Source organism: Balaenoptera physalus, assembly GCF_965194825.1.
Source record: "Balaenoptera physalus genome assembly, chromosome: X".
NCBI lineage: Eukaryota > Metazoa > Chordata > Mammalia > Artiodactyla > Balaenopteridae > Balaenoptera > Balaenoptera physalus.
The window spans coordinates 73,931,830-73,944,000 of record NC_138903.1 but is presented as its reverse complement, the minus strand read 5'-3'; the positions used below and the strand labels follow the sequence as shown (position 1 = coordinate 73,944,000).

The following is a 12,171-nucleotide window of genomic DNA, read 5'->3' as shown; positions in this document are numbered from 1 at the left end:
CCACATCCCACCTCTGTAGGAGACCCTCCAGCACCAGCAGGTACGTCTGGTTCAGTCTCCCCTTGGGTCACTGCTCCTTCCCCTGGGTCCAGATGTGCACACTACTTTGTGTGTGTCCCCAAGAGTGGGGTCTCTGTTTCTCACAGTCCTGTCAAAGTCCTGCAATCAATTCCCACTCGGCTTCAAAGTTTGATTCTCTAGGAATTCCTCCTCCTGTTGCCGGACCCCCAGGTTGGGAAGCCTGACATGGGGCTCAGAACCTTCACTCCAGTGGGTGGACTTCTGTGGTATGTGTTCTCCAGTCTGTGAGTCACCCACCCAGCAGTTATGCGATTTGATTTTACTGTGATTGCGCCCCTCCTACCATCTCATTGTGACTTCTCCTTTGTCTTTGGATGTGGGGTATCTTTTTTGGTGAGTTCCAGTGTCTTCCTGTCTATGATTGTCCAGCAGCTAGCTGTGATTCTGGTGTTCTCGCAAGAGGGAGTGAGAGCACGTCCTTCTACTCCACCATCTTTGTTCCTCCCCTGTATTTCTGTTTTGTTTATGGTTTCCTTTGCTGTGCAAAAGCTTTTAAGTGTAATTAGATCCCATTCGTTTATTTTTGTTTTTATTTTCATTACCCTCGGAGGTGGATCAAAAAAGATCTTGCTGCGATTTATATCAAAGAGTGATCTGCCTATGCTTTCCTCAAAGAGCTATATCGTGTCTGGTCTTACATTTATGTCTTTAATCCATTTTGAGTTTATTTTTGTGTATGGCTTTAGGGAGTGTTCTAATTTCATTCTTTCACATGTAGTTGTCCAGTTTTCCCAGCACCACTTATTGAAGAGGCTGTCTTTTCTCCACTGTATATTCTTGCCTCCTCTTTCATAGATTAGGTGACCATAGGTGTGTGGGTTTATCTCTGGGCTTTCTATCCTGTTCCATTGATTTATATTTCTGTTTTTGTGCCAGTACCACACTGTCTTGATTACTGTATCTTTGTATTACAGTCTGAAGTCAGGGAGCCTGATTTCTCCAGCTCCATTTTTCTTTCTCAAGATTGCTTTGGCTATTTGGGGTCTTTTGTGTTTCCATACAAATAAACACTACTTTATGATTTAGTGAATTGCTATATATGGAATATCATTATATAGAGGAAAAGAAATGAAAACTTTAAAGACTTCTGATATTTTTGGTGACTCCTGAAACTTTTTTATACTGCCAAAGTGGGAAATAGCCTAGAGGGTAACTTGACATTGTCACTTGAATGGTCTGTACAGTCTCTTCTATAGTTTTATCATTTTATCTATGAACTTTGTTGCCTCCTGATTATTATAAATAATAAAAAATATTTTTCATATTTGGTGTTTTTTGGGGGGAGATAGATTGAAATAATGACTCTCTTTCTGGAAGATGGCTTTATCATTTCTCAAAAGTTAGGTCAGTTTATAGAAATTTCTAACATAGTATTTTTTTCTCTTCATTTTCCCCCCAAATTGAGGAAATACGGGGCTGAATGTAAAGCAGTTTTTTTTAAACTGTTCTTTTCTTTTTACTAAGAGGGGATTCTGTAAAAATCACAAGACATAAGTCTTTTCTTTCAATCCTGTAATATGATGTCAAAATGATGTATTTTGACTTACACTTAGTGGCAAGTATTTGTATGTGAAAATGCAATCTTATTTTAAAGAAATAATGCATATTGGGCCTGTTATATGAAACGGTACATGAAAAATATCTTACCTGGTAGATGGCTCTGCAGATCTCCCAGAAATTTCCTCAGCATATCCTTCTGCTGGTTTCACAGTAAGTTCTACTGCAGCTCCTAGAACAAGTTCCCCTGCAGGTCTCATAGTAGGTCTGCTTGCAGTATCCATAGTAGATCTCCCTTCTGGTCCCAGAGCCAGTCCATGTGCAGGAGTCACTGAATATCTCCTTGAAGGACTCACAACACGTCGCCTTGCTTGTCTCTCAGCAAAACCTCTTGCAGGACTCACAGCATATCTTCTTGTAAGGCTCACAGAATATCCCCTAGCATGTTTCTCAGCATATCCTCTTGCAGGATTCACAGCAGGTCTTCTTGCAGGACTCAGAGCATGGCCTCTTACAGGACCTACAGCAAGTCTTCTAGTAGGACTCATGGTGTATCCTCTTGTATTTCTCTCAGCATGTCCTTCCACAGGGTTCACAGTATGGCCTCTTGCACGACTCAAGGCATGTCTCCTTGCAGGACTAGCAGTAGGTCCCACTTCAGGTCTCACAATTAGTTCCCTTGCAGGATTCACAAGTGCCCTTGTAGGACTCATGGTATGTCCCCTTGCATGTTTTTCAGCATGTCCTCTTGCAGGACTCACAGAATGGCCCCTTGTAGGACTCACAGCAAGTTCCCCTACAGGTTTCACAGAAAGACCTCCTACTGGACTCACAGTATGTCCCTTTGCATATCTCTCAGCAAGTCCTTCTGCAGGACTCACAGCATGGTCCCTTGCAGGAATCACATTATATTCCTTTGCACGTCTCTCAGCACATCCTTTTGCAGGACTCACAGCATGTCTCCCTACAGGTCTCACAGGAAGTCCTCCTTCAGGTCTCCAAGCAGTTCCCCTAGGAGTTTCCTGGGGAGGTCCCTGTGCTGATCCCCAGGCAGGTCCATCAGAAGACCTTTTAGTTGTTCCCTGCATAGCTCCTCTCACCTCTCAAAGTTACCTCCTCAGCTCTCAAAGCACCACTGTCCTTGTCAAGTGACTGTAGAAAACAAAGAAAAAATAACAAAAGATTAAGTATTAGCATATTAAAGTTCTGAAACGTGGTACTAGATATATGTAAAGAACAGTACGAAAGTTTCTGAGTAAATAAAAAGGTTGCATTTTAAGTTGTTTCAATACATTTGGAGATAATTTTCATAATTTATTTCAAATAAGTTGATGAGCAAAGAAAAATAGCATATGGTTATATATATCATGGTTCTTTCTACAAAGAAACAACATATCTTTTTTTTTTTTTAACTGAAAATGGCTGGTAGGCTTTTGGTAACTGCTCTGGCACAAGTTAAATAATTTGAATTCTGAAATCTCTTATGTTACAATCTATTTTTCAAATATTTACAAAAACTTTTTTCAAAATGCAGTTTCTTACAAGAATATGTGTATTTCCCTGTATTTGTAAAAAAAGAAACTGAGGAAAGCAAAGCCAGAATTTGAATGACAATGGATACCTCCAGTGGATAAATGGTAATGAAATGGAGGTGATAGTGATGAAGTTGAGACTTCTCTGAGTAAATCTCTTTTATATAATTTTGAATTTTGGTCAAGCACATAGCTTAAACCTTTAAAAATAAATTAAGCCCTAAGACTGAATACAAACAGAAAAAAATGAACCTCGTTGTATATCAAATTTATAAAAAATAACCACACAGAAATAATAGAAGTAACTTTTGACTATTGCACTCTAACTATGCACCCTTAGTTGGATGTATATTTTAAAGATAAAATAACTGCAACAAATATTGAAATTTTCTCAATTGTTTTATTTTTAGTAGTGGTATTGATATAATGATCCTGAAACTATTTTGTGTGTGTTTTAAGCTACACAATTTTGTGTGTATTATATGAGTAAATATGTTGATAATTTTATGAAGCAGGTGTCTCACAGTTGGTAAATGAAGAAACAAATATAGAATGGGGGAAATGAGGAAGAACTCTGTGATATTAAATTTGAAATATAGTTATTAGTATGAAACTATGATTTAAACACACACACACACACACACACACTTTCCAGATTTGTCTACTGAAAGGAGCTTACAAGCAATAACACTGCAGTAGCAATGAGCACACTTATTGACTATATGTTGGTTTCTAAATATTCTCCACTAAAAGGAGCCAATGCTTTTTGGGGAAATGTCTGATTCCAAGTTGGGACAGAAAAAAAACAGTGATTCTGAAACATCTTTCTGTATTAAAAAGCAAAGAAGTGCTTACAGACTACTGGGACACAGCAAAAGGACATAGGAACTAGCTTGAAGGGGTACTCACTAGCCAAATTTGTAACAATTGGAACATAAAAAATGATGGTAATTGACTTTAAAACACATTTAATTAAATAAGAGTCCCTGAGTCTTCAGTCATATTCAAAAACAGGAAGGGAAAAAGAGAAATTATTTTTCTTATGGAAGAATGCTAGTTAGCTAATAAAAGTTTAAAAAAATAAATTAGAAAAATCAATGTTTTATAGTTCCTAATGTTATATTCACTTATTGACTATTGTAATATTGAATCAGTATTGAATCTTCCCACAAAGATCATCATTGGATGCTTAAAGAAATGAAAGGTTGTTGTGAAATAGGATATTTACATAAGCATGAAGTATCACCCCACAGACAACTTACTCATTACAAAGAAGAAAATGTATCTTTGAAATGGAGAGCTCTGGTGGACATCTCTTAACCAAGGTGATCAAACAAATAACAGAATAAATTGACACAGCATGCCTCCTGATGTGATGCAGTGGGGAATACACAGCACCACTTATATAGATTTCTTGCCAAAAAATGTTTAGCCTGAATCAAATCAAATCATGAGGAAACAAATAGATAATTCTAGACTGTGGGATATCTTACAAGGCAAATGGTCTGGATTATTTGAGAAGGTCAATGTCATCAAAGACAAAGTCAGAGAGATGGTTCCGTATTAAAGGAGACTAAAGATACTTGACAACCAAAGTTTCCATGATTGGATCTTGGATTTAAACAAAAACAGCTATGAAGGAAATTTTTGAGAAAAAGTGAGAAGTTGAAAATAGACTATACATTTGAAAATTTCATCAATGTTAAATCCATTTGAGAGTGATAATAGTATTGTGGTTATGTAGAAAAATGTCCTAGACTTTAGAAAATATATACTAAATGTCTGCATATGCAGGGGTGATGTCTGCAATGTGCTTTCAAAGCACTCAGAAAGAAAAAGTATGTGTGGAGGGAGGGAGGGAGGGAGGGAGGAAGAGGAGAGAGAGAGAAAAGAGGAGGAGCAGCAGGGGAAGGGGAAAAGAAGGGAAGGGAAGAGAAGGAAAGGAAAGAGAATAGAATGAGACAAAACAAATGCAACAATCATAATTTACAGTTATAGTTTCCCTGCATATCACATCCAATCAAAGAGCAAGGAATTTTGCCAAAACAAAATTATCTGTGTTAGATAAAAAATAGTTAACATTTATTATTTGAAGCATTTAGAAACTAGACCTAAATTAAATGGCATCTTACTGATTTCTATAATCTAATCCTTCTATATTTACATATATTTATATTTGAATTCAGCAAATCTAGTGATTTTTATAAGTTCTGGCAGTATTCATTGCCTACAGGAAAAATAAGAGTGTTGAACACCAGACTTAGAATAAGGAGAGGGAATTTTCGAGACTTTTTGTCCTTCTGCTTCTTTCTTTTTCTTGCAACAGTTGGGAAAAAGTATCCATGGCTAAAAAGAGCAAGTAAGAATGCTGGCAAAGAATAAACCCTGCTACCTTTTAATGGTATTTTAAAGAGATCCACTTATTAAATGTAAATTTAAATCTCCACTGCAGGGATATCACACTTTGCAAACAAAATTGAAATATACTGCTTGAACATCAGGCATTTATGTGGTGTCTTTATCTGCAGAGGTCACATTTAGTCACTTAACCAATGGGCTATTTAAATGAGTATTCTTTTGTAACTGCCTGATTTGAAAAGTTGACAGTTATTACTTAGTCACACAGTAATTCACAGAATACCTGCCTAACTGTAGAGATAATAGATTGCTTTATATGCCTTCATATACTTGAGATCATTACAATCATGGACTTATGATTTTTATTGTATCATCACCAGATGGCTATTATGAAAAAAACACATGAGGATTTTTTCATGAGTTACATGATCGTCATCAGTTTGACTATGATGTGCCTAGATGTTGCTTTCTTTGTGCTTATCTTACTTGGTGTTTCTTTAACATCCTGGATTTCATAAGCTGGTGTTTTTCATCAAATTTGGGAAGTCTTTGTTTTTTCAAATGTTTTTTCTACCTCAGAATCACTCTCTTCTCACATATTTTCCTTTAACTTATTTAAAACACCTAGATTAAAATATTTGTCTGCTGAGTCTGGCAAGCCTCAGGTGGTCTCATTCTGCACATATACAGTCCAGGCCATAACCACAAACAAATGGGACACTCCCCAAACAGAACCTGGGGTTCTCTTTCTGCACAGTTCCCTTCTTATTCAATATTCCTCCCCACAGATTTCAGACACTTTAGCTGCCTCAGCCTCTGATCTCTGACATCTCAGCTCATTGTGACCATTGTGTACTAGTGACCTCCAGCTCTCTGTGATCCTGTTAGGAAATTGTCCCCAGGCAGAGAGCTGGGTCAATATGGGTTCACCCTGTAAGCTTCCCTTCTCTCAGTGATCACCGTCATGTATTGCCTGTTGGCCACTGATTGAAAACAGTTGCTTCAAATGTGTTGTCCAGTTTTATAATTGTTTATTGTGGGAGGGATAGTCTGGTACCAATTACTCCATTGTGGTTGGAAGCAAAAATTCCTCAAAGGTGATTATTTAATTCATGATTTTGCCAAGATCAACCTTGTATAATATCCTAAGTATAGGAAGGGTAGATATATTTTCCTCTCAGTTTTGTTGGGGTAAAGAGAGAAAACTGGAGAATAAAAGCTAGATAATATATAATATGTATTGAGCAGTTGCTATGACCTGTTACTATTCTAAGTCCTTTACACATGTTATCCTCACGGTACACCTATGAAGTAGATATTATTATTATCTTCATGTTACATAAGGAATATAAGGGCAGAATAGTGAAGTAATTTGCCTAAAGTCACAAGCTGTTAAGTGATTGAGTCAGGATTCAAATCTTACCAGTCTTACTCCAGGGTTCATATTCTTAGTCATTATTCTAGATTGGCTTGATAAAACAAGAAGTGAAAACAGTCATCCCGAGTTAGGATGCATATCTCATTTTGACTTGTATTAGAAAGGAATGCATTGTGGATAAGTTTATTTTAAGACTGGTTTCTTTGGAGGTGATTTTTATCTACATACTCTTTGCATACAATGTTGATGTGAATTTCTAGGACCTCTTTTTATTCCTATAAATTACTGCCAAATAAAAGCTACATAAGTATTTCCACATCTATATGCATATTTAACTATTTTGCCTGTTCCTATCAAGAATAACTAAATATTTAACACAATTTTCTACAGTCAGCAGACTAGAAAATATTGAGATTAAAATGTTCCTGGAATCTAATCACACAATCAGAATATCAAAGTCACAGTCAGCACAGACTAGTGGCTGTCAGTTGTAAATGAATAGCATTTGTAACATGCTTTATCAAGAAGTACTCACTAATGGATCTCAATTAGCAATATTACACTTGTGATTTGTTGCTAGAATTTTAATCACATGATACAATATATCATGTCTTAAAATGGAGTGATACAGAATGTGTGGTACAAATGACTAGGACAAAAGTACAAAATTGTCCATTTTCACAGTATAAGTTCAAAATTACAACAAATGTGGAAATGTAATCACTCATTCACTGAAAAGGTAAATGAATAAGGTAAATGATGAAGGAAGTTTGCATAACGCTTCATAATGGCTAAACACCTGATTTTAATGGAAATTCCCAGTCCTGAAGTCACATTTCATAATGGAATCTATTAATCCCTGCTGAGTTTGAAATAGGCCATTCAAACTAGGGAGTGAGAGTTGTTAAAATAAACATAAGAGAGGGCAAAATTACTAAATACTTTATTTTTTCATGAACTGAGTGCTTCCCATTATCTACTATACTGGAGTTAGATTACAGTAATCTTATCCCTATTGTGTTATTATTATTCACTTACTAACATTCATAGTGTTTCATATTTTAATGTGTTCTATTTTGTCAGTTCAGTCATAAATTGAACTACTAATCTTGTTAAGCAAAGGCAATATAGTAGTAATTTTTCCTGCAGAATACTGGAAGACAGTTGTGTAAATCCTTAGAAGTTATTTATTACTCTTCAAGGCTATCACATTACTAACAGTTAGATTGGAAAGCATTAGCTCTAATGTTAAGGAATAATGCAGCCCTGAAAGCATGAGACATGACGACCAGGAAACATCAGCAACAGCTGACAGTGGGGACGGAAGAGGTGGTCCATGCTCATGTTTGTGGTGAAGAGTTAAATGCCATTATGCTAAACTCCAAAACCTTGTTGATATTATTATTCTTATACTCTAATTACTTCAGAATAATTACAGGACATTATTATGAATTAGTGCAAGGTCCAAATTGCTTAATTTGGTCAATAAATGTATCTTTATTAGATTTGTTAGATCATAGAAATGTAGTGCTGGAAGGGGACTTGAAATATCACATTTTACAAACCCCTCATTTTACAGATGAAGAAAAATAAGGAACCGTGAACTAAATTCACTTGTCCAAGATTTCACAGTGACTTGCTGACAATACCATGACAAAAACTAAAATCTATTACTCTCTGTCCAGTGCTTATTCTACTATACCTCTCTATATCTTTCTTCCATGTACATAAAGCAATGTCATGTAGAGGGCATTTGGGAACTACTTTACTCAATTTTTAAGGACGAATTTTAGTTAGATTTTAAAATCAGATTGTTTGTAACTGACAGTCTCAAACATAGAAGGTTTTCTTTCAAATAGGTTATTCCCCTTGCAATTTTTTTCACTATGAATTTACTTAGAATAATTGCCCTTTTTGAATAAAGCCAAGATAACATTCAGTTCAATTCACGTCTGAATGATCTTAAATTACTAATTATTTGACTCTGAATTAGTGAGAAATAATCATACTGGAATTTCATTATATTAAACAGTGACAAAAATACATGGGCCTCAGTTAGGGCTTGCATAATTGTTTGCTTATTATAAACAGGTGCTCATTGTAAATGAGTTTGTTGCAAAAGTGGATAATACTATGCTATTTAAAACAGGTTCCTAGTCTGGATTTTATCTTTTAAAATCTTTTATTACTCTACATTTCCATAAAATCTATGACACCTTAGGTCATCATAAGTGATGAAAAATGTGTTCATAGTAGTCCTGTACTTTTGATCAGTTTATCTTAAATTGAAATTCATGCAACTTTTAGAGCTGCACATGATGTAAGCAATCATAAAACTAAAACAACACACTATGTACATAGTTAAAGAAAACTACTTTTCTCATTGGAAATGTATATATATATATATTTGCCAGAGTTTAAGACCAACAGTTTCACTCATGGTTTTTCTACATGTGTATATGTAAATATACATTTCTTAGAGTCTGGTACTATCTTGATTGGTTAATATCCATAGTGACAGTGTATCTTTGTATGATATGAAAATTTTCTACATAAAATTTTTTATATAAAATGATTTGTTTTTCCACTATATGCACAAATAATCACTCTCCTTAATTGTTTCTGCTGTGGTGTCAATAATAGTTTTCAATGAAGAGAAACAACTAACTCTTCAGTCTCTAAAAAGAAAATGTGAACACAATTCCTGTGAGAGATATTCTGTGCTATTATAGCAACATTGCCAATGAGCACAATAACCACCATGGCAGCCTTAAATATGATTAAATTAACACTTTCTGTTTCCATTCCTGTTTTAAAGGAAAGTCTCAAGAGTTTTTTATTAATAAAATGTATGCCTTTAGCCTAAGAAAAGATGTGGCTGTCAAAGAGAATTGTTCATATTTTTTAAAAGTAGTTTTGTGCAGAAAACACTGATTCTATATTATGTGAATGACAATTTACCTTGGCTTTGTAAGGACTAGAGAGAAAATGTTGTCATCCTCTGCCAAAGGGATGTTCAGAGATTTCAAACGAAAAATTTAAATAACTAGAAATGAAGAATCAGACTACTTGATTTTCTTTCCCTCTAGTTTTGGTTCATATGCACTATGAAATAGGCATTTATGTAGGAACAAATTGAAAATTAGAGAACATTGGTTTTATGAGTGCAAGATTATTATATATTCTTTTCCCTGAAATTTTACTGCCAAAAACAAAATGTTTGGGATTATGGCATTCATTGACTGATAATGACATACATACTTCATCTCTATCTTTTTTTAATACATCTTTATTAGAGTATAATTGCTTCACAATACTGTGTTAGTTTCTGTTGTATAACAAAGTGAATCAGCCATGTGCATAAAAATATCTCCATATCCCTTCCCTCTTGAGCCTCCCTCCCACACTCCCTATCCCACCCCTCTAGGTGGTCGCAAAGTACTGAGCTGATATCCCTGTGCTATGCCGCTGCTTCCCATTAGCTATCTATTTTACATTTGGTAGTGAATATGTGTCAATGCTACTCTCACTTTGTCCCAGCTTCCCCCTCATCCCCATGTCCTCAAGTCCATTCTCTATGTCTATGTCTTTATTCCTGCCCTGCCACTAGGTTCATCAGTACCATTTTTTTTTAATTCCATATATATTCATTAGCATATGGTATTTGTTTTTCTCTTTCTGACTTACTTCACTCTGTATGACAGACTCTAGGTCCATCCACCTCACTTCAAATAACTCAATTTCATTTCTTTTTAAGGCTGAGTAATATTCCATTGTATATATGTGCCACATCTTCTTTATCCATTCATCTGGCATTCCAATACACTAACAACGAAAAATCAGAAAGAGAAATTAAGGAAACAATCCCATTTACCATCGCAACAAAAAGGATAAAATACCTAGGGATAAACCTACCTAAAGAGGTGAAAGACTTGTACTCAGAAAACTATAAAACACTGATGAAAGAAATCAAAGATGACATAAACAGATAGAGAAATATACCATGTTCTTGGATTGGAAGAATCAACATTGTGAAAGTGACTGTACTACCCAAAGCAATCTACAGATTCAATGCAATCCCTATCAAACTACTAACGGCATTCTTCACAGAATTAGAACAAAAAATGTTACAATTCGTATGGAAACACAAAAGACCCCGAATAGCCAAAGCAATCTTGAGAAAGAAAAATGGAGCTGGAGGAATCAGGCTCCCCAACTTCAAACTATACTACAAAGCTAAATCAATCAAGACAGTATGGTATTGGTACAAAAACAGAAATATAGATCAATGGTACAGGATAGAAAGCCCAGAGATAAACCCATGCACATATAGTCACCTAATTTTTGACAAAGGAGGCAAGAATACACAATGGAGAAAAGACAACCTCTTCAATAAGTGGTGCTGGGAAAACTGGACAGCTACATGTAAAAGAATGAAATTAGAACACTCCCTAACACCGTACACAAAAATAAACTCAAAATGGATTAATTCCTAAATGTAAGACCAGACACTATAAAACTCTTAGAGGAAAACATAGGAAAAACACTCTTTGACATAAACCACAGCAAGATCTTCTTTGACCTACCTCCTAGAGTAATGAAAATAAAAACAAAAATAAACAAATCGGACGTAATGAAACTTAAACGCTTTTACACAGCAAAGGAAACCATAAACAAGACGAAGAGAAAACCCTCAGAATAGGAGAAAACATTTGCAAATGAAGCAGCTGACAAGGGATTAATCTCCAAAATATACAAACAGCTCGAGCAGCTCAATATCAAAAAAACAAACAACAGAATCCAAAAATGGGCAGAAGACCTAAATAGAAATTTCTCCAAAGAAGATATACATATTGCCAACAAACACATGAAAGGATGCTCAACATCATTAATCACTAGAGAAATGCAAATCAAAACTACAATGTGGTATCACCTCACACCAGTCAGAATTGCCATCATCAAAAAATATACAAACAATCAATGCTGGAAAGGGTGTGGTGAAAAGGGAACTCTCTTGCACTGTTGGTGGGAATGTAAATTGATACAGCCACTATAGAGAACAGTATGGAGGTTCCTTAAAAAACTAAAAATAGAACTACCGTGTGACCCAGCAATACAGCTACTGGGCATATACCCTGAGAAAACCATAATTCCAAAAGAGACATGCACCACAATGTTCATTCCTCTATCTTTTGATATAGGCTACTGCCTAAATATGCTGTGTTGATAATGTTGCCATACACTTTTTTTTCCTTTAAGAAATTGCTAGTTAATATAGACATACACTTTTGAACCAGCAAATCATGTCTTGTAATTACCATGTAA

General features: G+C 35.4%; 1 protein-coding gene across 1 annotated transcript in view; it reads right to left on the bottom strand.

Annotated features, from left to right (window-relative positions):
* Positions 1 to 1,526: 1,526 nt before the first annotated feature.
* The window catches only part of LOC309653068 (uncharacterized protein), a 377,540-nt gene continuing 366,895 nt past the window's right edge, over positions 1,527 to 12,171 (bottom strand). The window contains exon 2 of the mRNA XM_082447441.1: positions 1,527 to 11,929. Coding sequence (XP_082303567.1) covers positions 1,725 to 2,666 — 942 coding nt within the window. The 5' untranslated portion in view covers positions 2,667 to 11,929 and the 3' untranslated portion in view covers positions 1,527 to 1,724. The remainder of the gene's footprint in view (positions 11,930 to 12,171) is intronic.